Below are 22,018 nucleotides of genomic sequence, written 5' to 3' on the forward strand. Positions count from 1 at the left end.
AATTTTATTTACATGAATGTGAGGTGATGTTGTTGGGCACATTATGGTGTGTGTTCCAATTTTGATTTGGAAATCAGTACACCAAAATATTTGGTTACACTCCCCAAATAATTTGAGAGCACTCCCCACCTCTTGGCGCAGTTTATATTTTTAGCATTTGGAAATGGTTTTTAGCAAGGAATATGAAGGAATTTTGAGCAGTTGAAAACTTATAATTTTATTTACATGCTTGTGAGGTCATTATGTTGTGCACATTACGGTGTGTGTTCAATTTTTTATAACCTTATTATGTTAACCGAACTTAGAAGCAAAAACATTGTGTATTATATCAAAATGTCCTTATATAACATAACACACTGACCTGTGCTCCTCGTGCTTCTGGTTAACCATACAAAGGTTAAAATAAAAAGTACTTAAGAACATCAAAACAACAAGCTAAAGACATCCTAAATAAAATAACCCCATTTTTGACATTTATGTTTCCATATTTTGGGTAGGTTCAGTGTTGGAGGAGGTCTCCCGAATGTCAGCATGAACAGACTGAGTGGACGGATCCAAATTCTTTTTAATATGTCCTGAACTTTGGGATCAAGTGATGGATGGGGCTCAATGATAGGCTTCATTGTCGCTTGGACTAGTTCATCCGTCGGTTCACAAATGTCCGCTTTAAAGATCTAATTTTCAATAAAGGGTATTTCCATATGAATGAACAAAGTAGTGAACAAACGTTAGCATTTAGTAGAAGTAAGGTGACGTAATTTCAAATTGTGGTCAGTACCTTCACAATGTTGCGGACATTGATGTTGAGGTAGCAAATTTTATGTCGATGGTTGAAAGTCGCAACTTGCTATGAACAAGGAAAGAACATTACTATCACAATGATTTACCGTATAATGTTTTGATGTTAAATATGGCATTCTAAAATGTGTGTAAGGGAAATTTTACTTACGGTGTTCAAAAGTAAAACTGCTCCAACATTAAAATCTCTTCCATATTCTGGATGAAGAAGTACTTGTCGGTGCACACTTGCCCAAACGGTGCCAGTAGGATCCTGTTCTTGTAAATGCAAGAATTAGTTAAAGAATTTGGTTCCAATACATATGATCTTTGTTAAAGAATGATACTTTCACACATATTTGCATATCGCCTAGCCCATTTGGGTTGCATGGTTTCACAATGCATGCTACGAAAGGAAGGATACCAGTTCTGTTACAAGTTCCTAAGTGTGTAGTATTGTTAATGTCTCTGTCCTTAACCAGCCATGCCAATGACAACTGCAATTATTGTTTCGGCTATATTCATAATGACAACAAACTAATTTTTATTAAACCATGTGTACCATGGAACTTTATGAATTTCTCTGCCCATAACCATGCATTTGATTTAAAATCCCGTTCATAAGTTGCAACAACAATAGCTCGTGCAAATTCTTGTGTGCTTTGTGCGTGTTTTATACCACGGTCAATGATGGCTGCCTGGACATTTCCTGCAAGTCCTGGAATAAGTGTAGTTGATGAATTACATTTTTTAAGGAAAGATTCCAAATCTTGTTCTTCTACATCAATCCCCTTCCACGGTTCCATTGGCACTGAACAACAGGCAATATTAACAAGGTTTAATGAACAAGTATGCGAGGCAAATGATGTTTGGAGCTCAACACTCTTCCTCATTAAGATCGTCAACTTCCATTCCAAGTAAGTGGAGATTTTTACTTTAAAAAAAACAAAATATTTTTGCGACCAAAAAATATTTTCATCTCCATATTAAATGATGCAGGTTGTTTGCATTGGCTTGGTATGTTTAAACATTACAGTCACAATTATTGTGTCTGTTACCTAGGGTTTTAATCAATGTTGAATGTGATATTTGGCCATCAAGTCTTTGTCTTTGAGTGAAATATTGAATATCTTATCTAATGACATTTACAACCATCTTTTTTACCATACAAAAATTGTAATAGAATTCTTTCTGTCACTTGATGATATTTGCTTGGGCGAAGAAACTGCTGTGGAAGCATCACATGAAGTCAATGAAGAACTCAATGGTGACAATGCACATAACCTCAACGAAGATGACATTGTTCCAAAAGTCCATATGTGTTTTGAGATGTTGGAGGCTGTGAAAGTTTTTTACAGAAATTATGCTATCAACATTGGCTTTGGTGTTAGGATCAGAAGTTCTCTACGCGGAGCAGACAATGAAATCAACTACATAAAGTTAGTATGTTCTCGTGAAGGAAATTATGTGTCAGTCATTCCCCCAGAATTGAAGACCGTGCCAAGCGAAAAAAAGCAATGCAAAGCAAGTATAACTGTTGGGAAGAAGGAAGGGAAATGGTACATAAGAAGTGTTGTCACTGAACATAGTCATGACACTAGTCCAAAGAAGTTAAGGCTAATACGTGGCAACTGTAAAGTAAATATGCATGCCAGGCAAACATCTGACATTAACGACGAAGCCAGTGTTAGGATCAACAAAAGTTTTCAATCGCTAGTTTGTGAAGCCGGTGGATATGATAACATAAGTTTCATTGAGCGGGATGTTCGCAACTACATTGGTAAACAAAGAAGGTCATTGTGCAAGGATGGGGATGGACAAGCGTTGCTTCGACACTTCCCACAAATGAGAGAATTGAACAGCGACTTTTTTTTCGATATAGACATGGACAAAAACAACAGAATATGCAATGTTTTTTGGGCCGATGCAAGAAGTCGAGCAGCATGTCAAGATTTTGGTGATGTGGTGTCATTTGACACGACCTACTTAACCAACAAATACGACATGCCATTTGCGCCTTTTGTGGGAGTAAATCACCATGGGCAGTCTATTTTGTTAGGTTGCGTTCTTGTATCTACTGAGGACACAATTACGTTTGTCTGGCTTTTTCAGTGTTGGCGTCGATGCGTGTCCAACGTCGAACTTGATGATATCGTTACTGAAAGGAAATGATGAACGCAATTCAAGTAATTTTTCGTAACATAAAACATAGGTGGTGCTTGTGGCACATCATGAAAAAGGTGCCTAAGAAATTGCAAGGATACACAAACTACAAACCTATGAAGACTGAATTAAAGAAACTTGTGTACGACTCCATTTGTGTTATTGACTTTGAGTTAGGATGGCTGGACTTTATTAACAAGTATGACTTGAATGCAAATGAATGGTTGTCTACATTGTATGATGAGAGGCATCGTTGGGTTTCCTACTATTTGAAATGTCATTTCTGGGCTGGAATGTCAACTACACAAAGGAGTGAAGGCATTAATGCATTTTTTGATGGATTCATCAATTCTAGCACAACCTTGCAACAATTTGTGGTGCAGTATGACAATGCATTAAGGTAAATGACATAAAAGAAGTTTGAAGCTGACTTTGCATATGCCAATACAACTGTTGAATGTGGTGAGGTTCAAAATGAATTCAGAGGTAAGATGAATTGCTTCGTTAAGAGTGTATCCAAAGATGAAACTGTTTGGAAGTATACGATCAAGGAAGAGTGGATATGGAATGGGAAAAAAAACACAGAATGCACGATTTGAAACTCGACTCGGTGACAACAAATATTGAATGCAGTTGCTTGTTGTTTGAGTTTCGAGGCATATTGTGTTGTCATAGTTTCTTGATCTTGGACAAGAAGATATTGAATGTGTTCCAGAGAAGTATGTTCTACGGCGTTGGTCTAAAAATGTGCGAACAAGACATAGCCTCATAAATGTGGGTTACAATAGAAGGTGTGACGACCCACGAATGCAAAGGTACCAATTATTATGCTAGACTTTTTATGATATAGCTGAGGTTGCTTGTGACTCAGAGAATGCAAGAAATAAGTTGTGTGATGAACTGCACCTTATAGCAAAATCATTAGGGGTACCAACCAAACCAATCCAATGTGTAATTCCCAACGGTGGTGGATGCCAAAGCAATAATGATGTTATTCCATCTACAACCAACATCAGAACGGTTCTAAGCCCAATTCAGGTTAAGAGGAAGGGAAGACCACGTTCAAACAGAATCAAGTCAATTATTGAGAAAATATGTAAGAGAAAGAGAACAAACGCGTTTAAAAACAAAGCTTGTAGAACTTTATTGGTTAGTACATTTAATTTTAATAAAATGTTAATAAATTATGAAATCATTAACCACTATTGGAACTAACTGTTTGTTGTATTTTTAACAGGACACATGAAATTTTGATGCACCATCAGACCATCAACATGTGCCCTTTGAATGCCAATCGTTACTCAACCCACACATTCCTAATAATGGATTTATGTCTTTGTTGACATCTGTGTAGTCTGATTTTGGAAACACTCAAATGTCTACAACAACCCATAATTGAAAAAAATTATAGGTACGAACACAAAGTCAAGTACAAATGGAATGTGGTGGTAAAGTGATTTTTTGTCGTGAAAGTTATATCTCTGTTTTGTTAAACATTTACAGCTGGTTTTGGAAATGCACATGAGATAGCTTAACTTTATTATCAGATAGCTTTTGGGCCACATGAAATAAACAAACATAATGTAACTCATGTCGTCTTGTTTGTCAATTACATGTGTGTAAATGCTTGGTGGTTTCATATTGTAATGGTTATTCCATTTAATAAAATATTATGTCCTTTGAACGTTTCCTCTATTAAATATTCCAATTAAAGAATAATTAAATTTCTTAATTCCATTTCATTATTCATTAAATGAATTAATATTAGTGATTATGCCCATTACGTTAACGGGTACCAATCATGTGTCCATAATAACGTTGGTGGCACACACTAAAAGTTAACGTTTCAGACTCCATGTGGGGGAACCCAATGTTCAACTTCCACCATTTCATATTAAATATGTATTGACCCTTCAAACCTACTATTGCGACACCCACCAATTTGTCTCGTCTGTCCAGCTTTCCTCAACCACCATTTAATGCCTTTAATGTAACGTTGTTTGACATCCACTCTCATCTCTCAAAAACCCTAACAAATCACAAAAACATCACGACCAACCTAGTAATATTGCAGCGACCGGTTGCAGCAGTGAAGGCCAAATTCATGTTCGTGACGCACCTCCTATTGGGACCAAGGTGTTGTGGACCTTTACCACAACTAACATACATCAGCAGGTTCTTCGTACCCTTTTAATTATCACTGTCTTTACAATGATTTACATTATTTAACATATTATGTTTCTGACTTTCCATGTAGTCGTTTGCTTATGTGGATCGACATTTTGCTGCGGCATTTGAAAAGGAACTCACCCACGAATGGACTTTGCTTGATAGCTTTGAAAATCGATTTGTAATATCCTATAACATGGATACAATAATCCAAAATTAACGAATGGGTGGAAAGACCTGGAAAAGACATACACAACACAGATATGGGACTCATACATCCAATTTCGTTATGTGGGCAACTGTAATTTCCAAATAATGATTTTTATTGGCGAATGCACACCAGAAAATATGGAGGCATTCTTAGAGAGAGCATCCACGGACTCTGGAATAACACTGTTTGCGATGATGTTGACTAAATCTCAAGCAAAAGCAAGTCACCTGGTAATTACTCTTTTTCTGATGTGAATTCTCTTAAATATGATTAATACCTATGGATTCCACATATTTTTGGTGACGTTATTGTTGGTTATCTTAACAGAACTTGAATGTTGTTTTTGACGTCATCAAGAGCCTTGAAATGAATGTCATATATTTGGTTGCACGGAGAAGTGGAGTGGAATGCAAACTTCTTGTGTCGCGAACGAAGAAATCAACCAAGTTTGGACAAGGCTGAAGGCAGTTTTATGTTGAAAATAGTTTAAAGGAAGGAGACATATTGGTGTTTGAGGTAGACCATCTTCAAAAACAACCTATAGTTAAGGTTTACATTAATCGGTGTTACTGTGACATTGCAAAGTCAATAGATTTAGTCTGATGTTATGACATCCACAAAGATGTTTTTACAAGTGTTTTGTATGTTTATGTTCTCATTACAAAAATTTAAATAAATTGTGGCATTTTGTTAGTTTTTGGTAACTTGGGAGTCATTTTTTTAATTAAGATGTGTTTGATGTTTCAATGTGGAAATACTAGTGAATTATTTGATACTTTGATACAAACAAATTATTCATATAAGCAATACATTAGGTGCAACCTTATTTGGATGTGGGCAATCATGATTTAACAGCAAAACAAGAGTAACATCAATCCCAGAATTTCAGTTCCAACTATGGAGTCAAGTATAACTTCATGTGGAGTGGTGATGAATATTTTGGTTTTCGTTTCCCAGTCTTGTGTTTTGAATCCATCAACATTGTGAACATATTACAATTTTATTTGTTAGGCAGAAACACGCACTTTAAACTCACAATTACGTTAAAAATTGGGGACTAAAACTACCCCAAGTGGAGAGTTCTGTTACATATTTTGGTTGACACAACCAATATTTTTAACCAATTCTAATTTCAAGGTTCGTATAACCAATTCTAATCTCAAAGTTTAGAATCACGACAATGTGAACATATTACAATTTTATTTCCTACGAAAAAACATGTTCTTTAAACCAACAATTACGTTATAAAGTGGGGAGTGGAACTAAAACGAGTCGGGAGTGTTGTTACATATTTTGGTTCACACAACCAGTTTTTATAACCAATTGAAATTTCAAACTTTTTATAACCAAATGAAATTTCAAAGTTTTTATTGATGACAATGTCAACATATTACAATTTTATTTGCTTGGCAAAAACATCCTCTTTAAACTCACAATTAGGTTAAAAAGTGGGGAGTGGAACTAAAACAAGTGGGGAGTTCTGTTGCATATTTTGGTTGACACTATCAGTTTTACAGATTGTGTTACGGACCCAGTGAGTGTATGATGCTAAGAATATATTTCCATGATAACATAATTCGCACATCGTCTTCCATCCCTACCACATTCCTTAATGGGTACACAAGGTTGGCCACAGAATTCTGACCAAAAAAATGAATTCAAAAATGGGTGAAAACTAGGGACTAGAAAACAATTAAGTGGGGAGTTATGTTCAACATTCTGGTTCACAGACCCAAAAGGCTTAAGCAATTTTTGAATATATGCCAACCACATCGTCTTCCTTGACCATCACATTCCATAATGGGAACACATGGATTTCTGACAAAAAAAATTAAATTCAAAAATGGGTGAATATTGGGGACTAGAAAACAATTATGTTGGGAGTTATGTTTAACATTCTGGTTCAAAGACCCAAAAGGCTTAAGCAATTTTTGAATATATGCCAACCATATCGTCTTAAGTCACCAACACATTCCATAATGGGAACACATGGAATTCTGTAAAATAAAAAATTTCATAAATGGGTCAAAATTGGGGACTAGAAAACAATTTAGGGGGGACTTATGTTCAACATTCTGGTTCACAGCCCCAACCTGATTAAGCAATGACAAATACATGCCAACCACAAACTGATCAAAGTCACGTTCAAAAGGTGAATAATTCCTTCCATCCAAAAAATAATTCCCCAGTAGGTTATGTGGACGGATAAGATATGCAAATGCTATAATATGGAAGTGGGGAATGAATGGAAATTAAGTGGGGACTTCTGCTACATATTTTGGTTCTCACACCCACTACGAACACAAATATAACTGCTGAGCAAACCAAAAACAAACAACTGGATACCTGCAACATACATTTTCACAACCAAAACAGATAACCGAATCATGCACACAATTTCTCTTGTAAAATCAATCCATATGTTGCTCCTCAAATAATTTAATGGGGACAAAAGAGGACATATCAGGGGACTTCATTACCAAATTTCTATCATTAATTTAATAAATACAATGCTACATACACAAATGGTTTGCCAAAATAATAGCGACCATACCATCAATTTCATCCATAATTTCCATCCATACATACCATCCATAAACTACATTAATAAATAACTAAACAAAAAATAACAATGACTTCCTACATGTACTTATCAATTCACAAGACCATCAACCCATTTTTAGTGATTTGAACTTCTTATTTCCATAAACAGAAAATGGTGTTTTATGGCAACACTCTTGAACCGCCTGCGAGGTTGGGCCTTCATACGGTCGTACATATTGCTATGTTGTGCATCATCATCTTTTTCAACACCCATTACATCATCAGGTGGCTCAATGCTTTGCTCATTCACCATATCGTCATCATCGAAAACATCATCACCTACTTCATCTGGGACCTCATCCTTTGGGCGTTCACCCTTCCATTTTGCAACCAAGTCATCCAATGCAGACATAGATTGCTCCAAATCAACTATCTCTACTTCATGATGTTGTAGCAAACGCTCAACCTCTTCCTTATCCTTCACATCTTGGGTTTTGTATGCAGTGCCAAATTGTTCAAATGCTTCTCTTACAATAGCATGATCAAGTTCTTCCTTTGACGCCGCCACATCAACAATAGCCTATAGAAAAAAACACATGTGTCTCATCCAAAAAACTTACAAACTTGAAACATAAATAATATTGTTAAGCACGTCCACACCATGTCGTAATCAAACGCAGTCTTCATGACCTTGTCACCCACACTCACATTCATCCAATACAACAATCGCGGGAACAAGTTCATCTTACACTTGAACGTTGAGTGGCAAACAATCAAATGATCAAATGACCATAACTGCAAAAATAAATAAAAGCTAAAATCAATTTATGCAAAATGAAAACCATCAGTAAACAACATTAAAAAACATAAATCATTTTACCTCAAGCAAATACGCACATCCAACCACGTAGAACTCAAACTGATTTGGTTCATTCTGCAATGCCAACGAAGCACTACACAAGCTACACACCAAATACTCGTACACTAATGTACCCCAATTATATTTTCCAATATTTTCCATGTCATCAACAATTTTAAAAATAATGGGAAAAATACTACCCTTTTTATTTGGAAGCAAGAACTCTGATATTCCTAACACAACATATATCTTGCAAAATAATTCAACATCACCAACATCATCATCAAATTTCATCAAAAAATCAGATATCAACTTAACATCAACTCTTTGACGCCCAAAAGTATTCCATGTCTCACTCTCCACAACTTCCTCATTTAAATCAATTTTTTCTCCTACCACCCTCAATCCTAACCCTAAACAAACGTCTAATAAATAAATTCCACCACTTCACCACCAATATCAAAACCACCCTTTCTTTCAACCCATTTAATACATAATTGAGATAAAACATTTCTACTTATCTTCAATGATTCCTTTAACATGGGAAACCACCAAAATGGGGTGCTTGCAATATACTCCTTTTGTGGCACACTTAACTTTTCATTCAAAGCACCAATGCACTTCGCTTTACAACAATGACAGAAATACATCTCTGTAAAAAATCATAATTTTACGAATTTCAGAAAAATTATATACATTAAATCAACAATTATTTCAACACCTCAATCAATAATTTCAACACCAAAACTGTCTTGTTTTATACACTAATAAAAACAAAATCAGCAATACCCCGAAATGGAAAATTAAGTTTAATGAACCAAACGTTGAATATATAATTACCTGATTGTGCAACCCTAGAGATAACTCAGACCACATACAAATTGGACAATTTCTGCTAAAAAAGGGGTTATAAAAAAATCAACGATTAACAAACATAATCTTTCAAATAGAATAAGGGGGTACTTACAAAATAAAGGTTCCTACCCACCGTCGTCGTTGTGGTGTGCCGGAGGTGTTGGATTTTTGAAAGCCCTAGTGGTCGTCTTCTTTGATTAACTATGCAAAATCTTCCAAACACACCTTACACTTCAAACACGAAAATGGTGGAAACGTCGCCGTGGATGACTTCTAGTCACACCTCTGTTCTCCGGCAACCACAAACGTCTTCTTCTATGGCTTTTGATCTCTCTCTTTCTCTGTTTCTCTAAGAACTAGAGTTTACCCTGCCTTTTGCTCTCTCTCACTCTCTGTTGGTCTGCCTTTCTCTCTCTCTGTCGCACCAACAACTCCACTTTGTTAGGAATACAAGTGTGAGTCTAAGTCCCACATTGACCAGAAATGAGAAAGTAGAGCACTATATAAGAATAAAAGACCCATAAACCCATTGCCTTAAGGTTTTGGGTTGAGAGTGGTGTCAGTGTCTTATGTGGTTGGGCTCAGATCTCATTGGTGTTGTTCTCCCCAGTGAAACCCCCTCTGTAAAACCTGACAAGTGGTATCAGAGCCGATGGTTAATACCGGCTCAGACGAGTGCAGTACCAGTATGGTCCTAGTATCGAAAGTCTTCCTAGCAAGAGTCCCAGATAAGGGTTCCAGGTAAAGCGTGTCCCGTTAAGAATAACGGCGGTACAGAAAAGGGCAGAAAAGGAGTACTCGTGGTTGGGCAGCTTCCGCTGGAGGGGGGTGTACCAATGTGGTTGAAGGGACTCACCCTTGAGGGGGAGATTGTTAGGAATACAAGTGTGAGTCTAAGTCCCACATTGACCAGAAATGAGAAAGTAGAGCACTATATAAGAATAAAAGACCCATAAACCCATTGCCTTAAGGTTTTGGGTTGAGAGTGGTGTCAGTGTCTTATGTGGTTGGGCTCAGATCTCATTGGTGTTGTTCTCCCCAGTGAAACCCCCTCTGTAAAACCTGACACATTTTCTCCTCCTTTCTCTCTCTATGTCGCACCAACAATTTCATTTTGCCAAAAACAACTTTCAGGGTAACTTCCACGCACGTGAATATCACTTTGATTTCATTTAAAATAATTACTTTAAAAATAAAAAAAGGCTGCTACATAAGCCATGTCAAAATTGAGTTCAAAAATTATGTTGGAATATCATTTTCGTAACTTATTTATCAATCTAGCTTTGGTCCTTGTCTCAATCACACTTTTTCCTATGTCTTCTTTGTCTTGATCGCGCTTCTCTTGATATCTTCTTTGTCTTGGTCATATATTTCTCTTAGTAACACTTTCTTTAAATTCTCCTCCTTAGATCTTTTGTGTCTCGATATACGTATACTGATTTGCCTTATCTCATCATCTCACTCCCTTCAACCTTCTTGTATTAATTTTCTTTTCTGTTTTTTCGATTTAATTCAATTGCCGATACCTCAACTTATGTGTAAGGAGATTTAGAGAATAATAACATGGAATGCTACTTGGGAGATGAATTAAAAAATCAATTTTTGTAACAATTTGTGATTGATTAAGTAGCAAGTGGGATTTGTTGGGAGATGAATTAAAAAATGAATTTTTCTATCAATTTGTGATTGATGAAGCAAGTAGCAAGTGGCATAGAGAAATGGGAAGATGAAACGAGAATAGTTGTATCACTATTTTCTACCCACTATTTAAAAGTAATCAATATAGTAAGAAGGATATATATGTTGTGCCTTCCTATTAAATCGAGAATTGAAATTAAAAGTTTCTCTATTATTTATTGGTAGCATTTAAATAATGGCAGTGGATGCACGTTACTTCCATTCGGTGCTTTTCTCTGCCTCAACCCAGCATCAATGAAGAAACAACTAAATTATACTCTTTTCAACCGTTTTTTTTTTTCCTATACGTCGATGTTTTCGGATTACATCTAAACAATTGCAAAAAAGGTTTTTGGCATATCATTGACAAAATTTGCTATAATTGACGATAGCGAGTCTCGTGAATAAATTGCTACAATTCATTGATAAAACTCAGATCTTAAAACTTAGAAAGGGTTTATTTTTACGACTTTAAACATTTTTTTAATTCAATTAAGTATCATATTGAAAATTCGCAGAATAAATTTATTTAAGTCTTGTTTAGGACCACTGATTTTCACAAATAACTGAAGCCCCTATTTCTGCTATATATCCATATTAGTCAACTGTAATGATAAACTAATTCCTAAGTTATTGTAAAACTACTAATTAAGTAGTTAGCTTATTAAATTAAAGAAATACTTAGTAAAATTAGTGTTCGAAAAAAAAAGAAGATAAAATGCTAATTAACATAAGATGACATATTTGTTTGAATTTTACAGAAATAATATTTTTATCTTGTAATAATTTTTTGACCACATAAATAATTTTGTTAAAGTTAAATATATTTTTAATCTCTAAATTTTAACACAAAAATAGAAATTTTCATGTCCCAAATTTTGATATTATTTGGTCTTCGAACTTTAAAAGTGTAACGTGTTCTTCTTATATATTAAATTTGAGTTATTTGCACTATTTGACAAATTTCAATTCAAATATCATTCTGACATCATGTTTAACATGTAATAACTGTTGAAATAAGAAAACTATATTCATTGAATTTTAAAATTTAAAATATATCAAAGTATGAGAAACAAATTTCAATTTTGTGTCCAAGTTTAGAAACTACAATACACATCATATACAATGTTCCTGCAAAAACAATAATAGAATATTAGGAGACACAAGTCATATCTTACCCAATCCTCGAATCTCTCGGATGGATACTCTTCGGTCTTGATGGGTACATCTTCGTATTTTGTTGACGAATGAGACATTTTGGGAGTTACTTATAGAAAAGACTTCAGCGATGAAGTCAGCGAGAGCTCCCAAAAGTCAAATCTTAGTTTTTGTATTAATGAATTGAGTACCTTTAATTATTGAGATTCACCTGTATTTATAAAATATTAATCACAGATTATCTGGCTCACGGACTAAGCCTTCATTATGCTCGTTGGGTCTTTTTTGGGCTCGTGTGGCCTTTATCAGGGCCCAGGTATCATTCATGTGACTTTAGCTGTTATTTCTCAAGTTTGGGATAGAGCACCTTTACTGGAATGTAACTTTAGCTGTCATGTATGCATTATTTTTCTATGTAGTTGATTAGTGGTTCGTCGCGGACAAAATTATAAGTTCTCACTACAAAAAAATGTTTCATTAGTAACCAATTTTAGTAACCAAAAGTTGTTAGTCACTATAGTAATCAATTTATATACAAATTTATAAAATTAAAAATTATTGGTTACTAACATAGTCACTATTATAAATAAAAAATTATAATTGGTCACTCAATTGGTAACTACTTAATTAGAGACCAATTTAGTAACTAAGTCATTTTGGTAGCCAAAATCTAGGTAGCTATTTTTTAGTATCCAATTTCCTTTGGTAGGCAAAACCATGGTAGCTAATTTTAAAAACCAATTTAGTGACCTATTATAATTTTTTATTTATAATAGTAACTGTATTAGTAACCAATAATTTTTTACTTTGTAAATTGATATCTAAATTAATCAATATAGTGACTAACAATTTTTGATCACTAAAATTGGTTACTAATAAAACATTTTTTTTGTAGTATCTGTCTGTACAATATTACATAGCGGCTAAAGCCGGCTAACCGCCTTGTAGTACATACAATATTAAAATTGAGAATGATAATATAGAGATAAATTACAAGTTAAAATAAACATTTTATATACTATAATTAAATGAGATAAATTTATTCTTTAAAACCTATATTCGTAGCAAACATTGTCAAACTCAAGAAACCCTCATAATTAGCAATGGACAAGAGGGAAAGAGCCATGATGCAGTCATCACAAACAACATGAAGTGATGCATTCGGGTATTTTATCAAGGACGCACCAACATAGCAGTTTACTTCTTCTTTTAATCACAATTTTTTAAACCAGTGCTTCAAAAATTATGAATATAACATCATTATCTGACTGTTTCAACACAGCATGATCCATGAAACACTTTATATTTTTGTTATGCAAAACCTAAATTATCTCCACTTGCTTCCGTCTATGTGATATGCATTGACTTTAGTACCCGTTTCTATATATACAAACATTTTCTTTATAATATTCTATTGCAGTTGATATGTGATCCTTGCCGTAGTACCATTTTGTACGGTTAATTTTATAGTGATAACACCAATCCTTTCTCATGACAAAAATTGTTATGCAGTCACTTTCGTTGGTGTTCTGCATCAATCGTGGAATTATTTTATCACTTGTTTACTGCTAGTAGTTAAAGAAAACATGGTCTATATAAAGAACCACTGTGAGAAATGAGTGACATAGAGAGTTTGAGAAAGACAAATGGCCATTACTTCACTCACTCATTTCAAGATTATCTTTGTTTTCTTCATTCTCTTCACTCTTCTCACACCTCAAGCCGTGGCTGATTGTGAAGCTGAATCAGCAAACACATGCAACAACAAACAGAAAGCCCTGTCACTAAAAGTCATAGCCATATTCACCATCTTAGTCTCTAGCATAATTGGTGTGACACTGCCCTTAGTCACACGTTCAGTCCCAGCTTTGAGCCCCGAAAACGATCTCTTCATAATTGTGAAGTGCTTCGCTGCTGGTATAATTCTTGGGACCGGCTTCATGCACGTGCTTCCTGATTCCTTTGACATGTTGTGGTCTGATTGCTTGAAGGAGAAACCGTGGCACCAGTTTCCGTTTTCGGGACTTGTGGCTATGTTTTCTGCGATAATAACGATGATGGTGGATTCTTTGGCTACTAGTGTTTACACCAAGAGGGGTAGGACGGAGATTATTCCGGCTGAGAACAGCCCTGCAGCTGGTGGAGACCAAGAGATGGGTGGTGTTGTTAACTTTGGCCATTTCCATGGCCACCACCACCACCACCACCCTGAGAACAAGACAGAAGAAGGCCAAGATTCACAACTTCTACGTTATCGTGTTGTTGCCATGGTAAGATTGTTTCTTTCATGCAATGTTAAAAAACATAGTTTTGTTACTCACTTTTTCTCTCAGTTTTGTCATCAGAAATTACTAAACAAGAACATGATTGTTTTATTATATCATAATGATTTTGAAGCGTTTGCATCATCCATAATTAGGGTATTTTAGTTAGACAGTGATTTGCTATAGATATTTATTCAATATTTTAAAAAATTTAGATTAGTTGAAACGAATTTGTCTGTGTTTAATTGTTCTAAAAGTTTGATCAGGACATCTATTTGAACTCAAATCTGATTCGACATTCAGGTTACCCGATTTTTTAATCATTTTATATATCATTAAATTGTATAATAGAAGTAAAAAATAGGTATTTTTGTAATATGTATTTTGAAATAAATAACTTAATGTTTTATCATTAATATATAATTATTAAAAATGCATCAAAGTCTATTTATATAATTTTTCAAATCAACCTTAGTCACCCTAGATTATAGGAAGATGCGTGGCGTTATACTCACCCAACATGCTGTTAAGAAAAGGACTTACAAATGAATCCATTGTTTTTAGGAAAATTATGTTTTGACAAGAAATTTTTTGAAAAAGTTACTATAAATGGAATTAAAATAGATTTTTATTTTACTTTTTAACCAAAATAAAATAATAAAATAATACTTTTTTACTTAAAATGGTAATTTGTCAAAAGTTTGTTAAAAAAAAACTTTGTTAAAGTATCACTTCCCTTGTGTTTAAGAGTTTGAATTAAACATGACATGTCAAGTATTTTATATAAATTGATTTATGATTCATCAAGTATTTAAACGTCTATAAGTAGTACTATACAAGTAAGGGAGTAAAACATTTAAATTTCAAAGAAAAGTTTGTAATGTGTAACGGACTTACACAAAAGATCACGAAGAATTCAAAGCATGGGAGTTTCGGTCGTTTTAGAAGGACCCATAGTTTACTATATCAACCATTCTGAATTGAAGGAGAGGGATATGTATTCAAAATACCATAGTTATCCAGGTCATAATTTAAGTAGGTATACATATAGGTTTTTTTTTTTACATAACGGATCAAATTTGTCAATAAATTACGAAAATAAGTAAGCTTGAAAAAAATTACAAGTTATAAATTAAGTAATAATACCTATTTCACACGACTTCAACTTCAAATATAAAAAAAGTTATTACGAGTTACAATAACTTTGTTGTGTATGAAAGTTGTCATAAGTCATGATAATGTTTATAAAAATTGTCTAAAGTCATAACATCGATACAAAATATTAACTTTGAAGATGTCATAATTCATAATAATTTTAATTTTTTACTCTATCTCGTTTTCAAAATTTAGTATGTTTTTCACATCATTAACACGTCATTATGTTTTTTATTTGTCTATTTTTGTAATATTTGGACAAATAGAAATATATAAAAACCCGATGTATAATTTAGTATTATACTAAGCAAATGAAAATTGGAAATGCAGGTATTAGAACTTGGAATTGTGGTTCATTCGGTGGTTATAGGACTTGGCATGGGAGCCTCCAACAACACATGCACCATAAAAGGTCTTATAGCTGCGCTTTGCTTCCATCAAATGTTTGAAGGCATGGGTCTAGGAGGCTGCATTCTGCAGGTATATAAATACCAGAAAGAGCATTCATAATTAAATTTTCCATTTCTATGTGGATAAAACTAACCCTTCAAATTATGAACAGGCCCAGTACAAGTTCTTAAAGAAGGCCATCATGGTGTTTTTCTTCTCCGTGACAACCCCATTTGGAATTGCCCTAGGAATTGCTTTGTCGACGACCTACAGAGAGAAGAGCCCAAGTGCACTCATCACCGTGGGGTTGCTCAACGCTTCTTCTGCTGGTCTTTTGATCTACATGGCTTTGGTTGATCTTCTTTCTGCTGATTTCATGAGCCCTAGATTGCAGGGTAGCATCAACCTTCAATTGAAATCTTACTTAGCAGTGTTTTTGGGTGCTGCTGGCATGTCTCTCATGGCAAAATGGGCTTAGTTTTCTCTTTCGTCTAGTTTAAGGAATAATAACATCTTCAAAGTTGTAATCTTTTACGTGTTCCATTAAAATAGGAGGTTTGACAGTGATGCACTGTATCCAGTCACTGTAAACGTTTACTCTCTAGACAAAATAATTTGTGTAAACTGCGTTTGCAGCATTCAATTATGTATGCTGTCTTTCTACTGTTGTATCCTATTGCGTATTCCAATAATACTATATTTAGTATCTTCTTAAGTATAAAATATAAATAGTGTAAAAGCATTTAATAAACCATTCCATTAACTTATTTATTATTTTTTTTAATAAGTGTGAAAAACCTTCACTTACATAACGAAGGAAGAAACTAATGATACTTGAGCAATGGGGAATTAGGAATGATATGAATTATTAATGGCTAAACGAAACTTAGTGAACTACTTAATAGGCACACCCACTTGACTAAGTACAACTTTTTGTATAGGAAAATGATTAGATGACAACATTTTTTTACCACTTTTCTTATCACCTAATGTGGCATTAACTTTTGCATTTTAATTTTTATTTTGAATTTACTTTTAAGTGGTACACACATGTAGAAGAAATGTAAAAGTGGTATATGCACATGGGAAAAATTCTCATTCTCTTATCCTAGTATGTAAAAATAGAACCCATGTTCTCTTGTGTTGTGAAAATTTTCCATTGTTGAACCCTTGAATCTTCCATTTGTGGACTGAAAATTCCCCAATCTTTATGTGGAAGCTCCCATTTTCCCAATCCTGTGCAGCCACCAAGGTTCCCAGCAAGAAGCAATCTTATTGTAGCCCTTTGTTTGTCTAAGAAGCTGCGATTTTCAAACCCTAACCCCATTCCTTTGTACCCATAAAGGCTTCAACTCATTGTGCGTTTGGGGAGGTTTGAATTTGCTTTCCCTTAACCTTTCGTTGACAACCTTTCTTCCCATGTGCCCTATGTAACTCATAACCTTAACGTTTCAAAGATAGCCCGTCCAACTATAAGTGCATTTGCGGAAAAACTTCTCTGACCCATTTTTAGATTTAAGTTGCAACCAAAGACCAATAAGTGGTAACCCACAACAACTACTTGCACAAAAATAAAATAATAGATTTGAAAATTCCAACTAGAAACACAATTTCCTTCCATACTTGTTGGACCCCAGCATGTGCAGACCAATAATACACCACATCCCAACTCTTCTAAACCAAATATATGTGCATTTGGGGAAAAATTTCATGGCCCATTCTTAAATTTAACTTGCAACCCAAGACTAATTAAGTTGTAACCCACGAGTGACATTTTGCATGCCAAAAAATCACAAATTTGGAAAGTGCAGCTGGAAACACAATTCCCTCCCATACTTGTTGGACCCCAACATATGCAGAGCAATAACACACCACATCCCAGCTCTTCTAAACTAAATATATGTGCATTTGGGAAACAATTTCCTGGCTCATTCTTAAATTTAACTTGCAACAAGACCAATTAAGTTATAACCCACGAGTGACTTTTTGCATGCCAAAAAATCACAGATTTGGAAAGTGCTGTTGGAAACACACTTCCCTCCCATACTTGGTGGACCCTAGCCTATGCAGACCAATAACATACCCTATTCCAACTCTTCTAAACCAAATATATGTGCATTTGAAGAAAAACTTTCCTGGTCCATTTGAAAAGTTTTTTCCCCAAATGTGCTAGTTGCACTTTCCAAATCTGCGATTTTTTGGCATGCAAAAAGTCACTCGTAGGTTACAACTTAATTGGGCTTGGGTTGCAAGTTAAATTTAAGAATGAGTCAGGAAATGTTTTCCCCAAATACACATATATTTCGTTTAGAAGAGTTGGGATGTGGTGTGTTATTGGTTTGTACAGGCCGAGTTCCAATAAATATGGAAGGGAATTGTGTTTCTAGCTCCACTTTTCAAATATGTTATTTTATTTTTTTGCAAGAAGTTGTTCATGGGTTACCACTTAATTGGTCTTTGGTTGCAAGTTAAATCTAAAAATGGACCAGGGAAGTTTTTCCACAAATGCACTTATAGTTGGACGGGCTATCTTTGAAATATTAAGGTTATGGGTTGCATAGTTCAAAGCACATGGGAAGAAGGAATGTCAACGAAAGGTTAGGGGAAAGCAAAATCAAACCTCCCCAAACGCGCACAATGGATTAAAGCCTTTATGGGTATAAAGGAATGGGGTTGGGGTTCAAGAATCGTAGCTTCTTAGACGAATAAGGGGCTGCAATAAGATTGGTTTTAGTTGAGAACCTTAGTGGTTGCATAGGATTGGGTTCGAAAATGGGAGCTTCTACTTAGAGATTGGGGAAAATTCAGTCCATAAATGGAAGATTTAAGGGTTCGACTATGGGAAATTTTCACAACACAAGGGAATGGGCTTCATCTTCCTTCCCCGAAATTAGGGTTTGCATATGCTTCTTTCTAGTTTGTGAATGGGCTTGGTTTTGTTTAAGCATAGTCACGAGCTAAGATCCACAGTCACTTTTCTTGTTTGAGCGTCACGTGACTAGCGCCACGACGATCGGTGCCTCAATCGGATGAAGGATGACTGAAGGTCTCTGTCTGTGAAGGTCATACCATGGCTCATGTTTCATCTAAGTAAAGGGCAACAAAGACTTGTATTTTATAGTTTGATGGTCACGCATTATTTGGACTTAAAAAATAAAATAATTTTATCTTCGAATTTGAGCGTAAATAACGTATGATTTTTAATTAAAAAATATAAATAATAGTTACTTATGAACTTTCCTTTCGTAGATAATACTTTTTAAAATAATTTTTATTTGTTTTTGGTGATGATTATTTTTCACTCAGTTTTGCGTAGATAATTATTCCTACAAAAGATATTCATCAAAGCATATTATATTTATCTATGAAATTTTCGTACATTTTTTTTTCTGTTACTTACGAATGTAATTGTTATCTACAAAAATTTTCGTAGGTAAAATGAAATTATCTACGACAAAAATTTCGTAGAAAATTTTTCATAGATAATAGACAATTTTCTTGTAGTGTAAGTTCTCCTAGAAATAATCATAATCACTAATGAAAATGCAAAGTTTAGCAAATAAACATCAAGGGTTAAGTATGTTTTTAGTCCCTAAATTTTGACCCAAAATTAGAATTCATCCCTATCTGAAACTTTAATACATTTTGGTTCCTAAATTTTAAAAATGAATGAATTTAGTCAAACAGTATACACTACAAAAAATCATGTATATAACGATGTTTTTAATACGACAGTTAATTAAAACTGTCGCTTTTCGTAGTATAATACGTCAGTTTGATAACGGCCATAATGTACATGTATAATATGGCGTTTCTAACCACCATCTTTTACATTGTCATATTATTATTTAAAATTGTGTCATTTTGAAATGTCACTTTATATAAAACATTATTTTTATAATTTTATGAAATAATTCCCTATTCCACTTTTATCTCGATACCTTTTTTTTAAAAAAAAAACTTTGTTCCCTCTCTTTTCTATTTCATTTTCCCATTCAACAATTTAATATTTTCTTAACTTTCAAAGCTAGTGACACCCAAATTACTCAAACCCTAGATCACTTTACTCTCACAACGCTCACTCAGCTCTCTTCGTTTCGCCTCTTTCTCCTTTCTCCTTGTCTCAGGCCTGGGATTAACATTGGGGTGCACGAGAAAAACCACACAGACCCATATTTTCTCTAACCCTAATTAAGCTCACTTCACCAAGGCAGCCCCTTCTCTGTTTCCTCTTCCAGACTTAAGCAACTGCAGCCCCTGTCGAGCCTCCACTTCGTCGGACCTATGGAGCCGCAATCGCTGACATCGCTGCCCCCCATGGCCGGTCAAGGCCAACGTCGGCGACGCTATTTCGACTTCACTCTTTCCTTCTCGACAATCTCTTCTTCTCGACACCAACAACACTAATCCAACCCCTGAAACATGTGTTCGCCTTCTAGCCACCACCAATGACACCGGCACCCGCCGGAGGCCTCATCGGCGACGCCATCGCCCTTCCCTCCGCCACGCCTGAAGCGCTCTTACACTAGCGTTAAAAGCGTCTCCTCCTCCGTTTCTCCAGCACGTTCGAGACAGCGCGACTCGCCACCATCGCACCAGCCACCACGACTAGGTTCGTAATCGTCGCAACTAGCTGATTGGGGTATATGAGGCTTGAGTGTTTGGTACTGGAATTTGGGTTTCTATTCTCTGTTCCTGTGGTTGGGGTTGTTAAGGTGATTTTGGGTGTTTTGCTGTATTTGGCTCGAGGATGATGAATGATGCGAGTAGAAAGGTGGGTTTGGAGCGTTGTATTGATTTGCTTGCTGTGTATGCAGATTCGGGTGAATTGGAGGTATACGTTAACCGAAGAGGGTTTGCCTCTAGGCATTGGGGTTTGATTCATCGTTGAACCCGAACATGGCACCCCTTGGTTCTTCTTCAATTCTAGTGACAACACTAACATCCCTTCTTCTCTTCATGTTCAGGTACCTCATTTTCCTTCAAGTCTAATTGTCTCATAACAAAATTCCTAGGTTCTTCTCTTCCTATGTTCAATTAAATCATGTTTCCTTCCTCATCTCTTCTAAGAATTGTCAAAGTTAACGAATTTATGGAGAAACTCCCCCTATTGAATTATTGATTTCTTTCCTTTCCAGAAATTATGCTATTTTCTGGTCATATATTGTTATGAGCGACTTTATTGATGTTACAAAGATGTTTTGATTTTGTGGAATGACAATGTTTTTTTTTGGAAAGGCGATATTTGTTTGTTGTGCTATGTTTTGATGTCAATTGGTTTTTGGATAAATTGAATTTGTTTGCGATCCTTATATATTTGTTTGAAGATGAAGATGATGACGTCTTTGTGATTCTCGTGTGGTTCTGTGATAGGTGTGGATGGTGAAGGTTCAAGCTGTGTGTTCTATATGGGTGCCCCTTTACTCTGTGCGTGTTGTGTGTTTTGGAGGTTTTGGTTGGTGTAATGAATAGAGGTAAAGAAATTGAATATGAAGAGTGTGATGTGGGCGAAATTGTACCAGCATGAGTTTCTTTCTTTTGTTTTATAGTCAGTCACTGCAAAATACTTACATTGTTCTGTGTTTTTACATAATGCTCTTCCCTATACCATTTCTGTAATAGAACAAATAAAGAACTTTTTCCCTTGGATGATAAGTTTGCTTTCCATTTGTGAATCCATTTACCTTTCTCTGATTTTCTGGGTTTTTGTTTCTTAAATTTGTGATATCTTGTGACATATATTTATTGCTTTGAAATTTAGTCACTTTTTTCTGAAAGATGCATAAACGTGGGGAG

General features: G+C 35.0%; 3 protein-coding genes across 3 annotated transcripts; 2 read left to right on the forward strand and 1 right to left on the reverse strand.

The window, feature by feature from the left end:
* Positions 1 to 1,618: 1,618 nt before the first annotated feature.
* Positions 1,619 to 2,949, forward strand: LOC114175266 (protein FAR-RED IMPAIRED RESPONSE 1-like). Its single transcript, XM_028060047.1, has 2 exons — positions 1,619 to 1,694; positions 1,961 to 2,949. Exons 1-2 carry the CDS (start codon positions 1,619 to 1,621, stop codon positions 2,947 to 2,949), a joined length of 1,065 nt encoding a protein of 354 aa, XP_027915848.1.
* A 5,051-nt stretch (positions 2,950 to 8,000) lies between these two features.
* On the reverse strand, positions 8,001 to 8,885 carry LOC114175267. The gene is made up of 3 exons (XM_028060048.1): positions 8,745 to 8,885; positions 8,525 to 8,659; positions 8,001 to 8,444 (listed from the first exon to the last, which is right to left on the reverse strand). Exons 1-3 carry the CDS (start codon positions 8,883 to 8,885, stop codon positions 8,001 to 8,003), a joined length of 720 nt encoding a protein of 239 aa, XP_027915849.1.
* Positions 8,886 to 14,059: 5,174 nt separating this feature from the next.
* Positions 14,060 to 16,940, forward strand: LOC114178956 (fe(2+) transport protein 1-like). The gene is made up of 3 exons (XM_028065111.1): positions 14,060 to 14,683; positions 16,163 to 16,312; positions 16,395 to 16,940. Exons 1-3 carry the CDS (start codon positions 14,060 to 14,062, stop codon positions 16,698 to 16,700), a joined length of 1,080 nt encoding a protein of 359 aa, XP_027920912.1. The 3' UTR covers positions 16,701 to 16,940.
* The last annotated feature ends 5,078 nt before the right edge of the window (positions 16,941 to 22,018 follow it).

This window comes from Vigna unguiculata, chromosome 3 (genome assembly GCF_004118075.2).
Source record: "Vigna unguiculata cultivar IT97K-499-35 chromosome 3, ASM411807v1, whole genome shotgun sequence".
In the NCBI taxonomy this organism is placed as follows: Eukaryota; Viridiplantae; Streptophyta; class Magnoliopsida; order Fabales; family Fabaceae; genus Vigna; species Vigna unguiculata.

Excerpts from the sequence above, each read along its gene's own strand:
- LOC114175266 (XM_028060047.1), top strand. The coding sequence starts at position 1,619 with ATGAACAAGTATGCGAGGCAAATGATGTTTGGAGCTCAACACTCTTCC. Across the intron at positions 1,695-1,960 it reads ATCGTCAACTTCCATTCCAA|AATTCTTTCTGTCACTTGAT; the intron begins GTAAGTGGAGAT and ends AAATTGTAATAG.
- LOC114175267 (XM_028060048.1), bottom strand. The coding sequence starts at position 8,885 with ATGGAAAATATTGGAAAATATAATTGGGGTACATTAGTGTACGAGTAT. Across the intron at positions 8,660-8,744 it reads GATGTGCGTATTTGCTTGAG|TTATGGTCATTTGATCATTT; the intron begins GTAAAATGATTT and ends TTATTTTTGCAG. Across the intron at positions 8,445-8,524 it reads CTGCGTTTGATTACGACATG|GCTATTGTTGATGTGGCGGC; the intron begins GTGTGGACGTGC and ends TTTTTTCTATAG.
- LOC114178956 (XM_028065111.1), top strand. The coding sequence starts at position 14,060 with ATGGCCATTACTTCACTCACTCATTTCAAGATTATCTTTGTTTTCTTC. Across the intron at positions 14,684-16,162 it reads GTTATCGTGTTGTTGCCATG|GTATTAGAACTTGGAATTGT; the intron begins GTAAGATTGTTT and ends TTGGAAATGCAG. Across the intron at positions 16,313-16,394 it reads TAGGAGGCTGCATTCTGCAG|GCCCAGTACAAGTTCTTAAA; the intron begins GTATATAAATAC and ends AATTATGAACAG.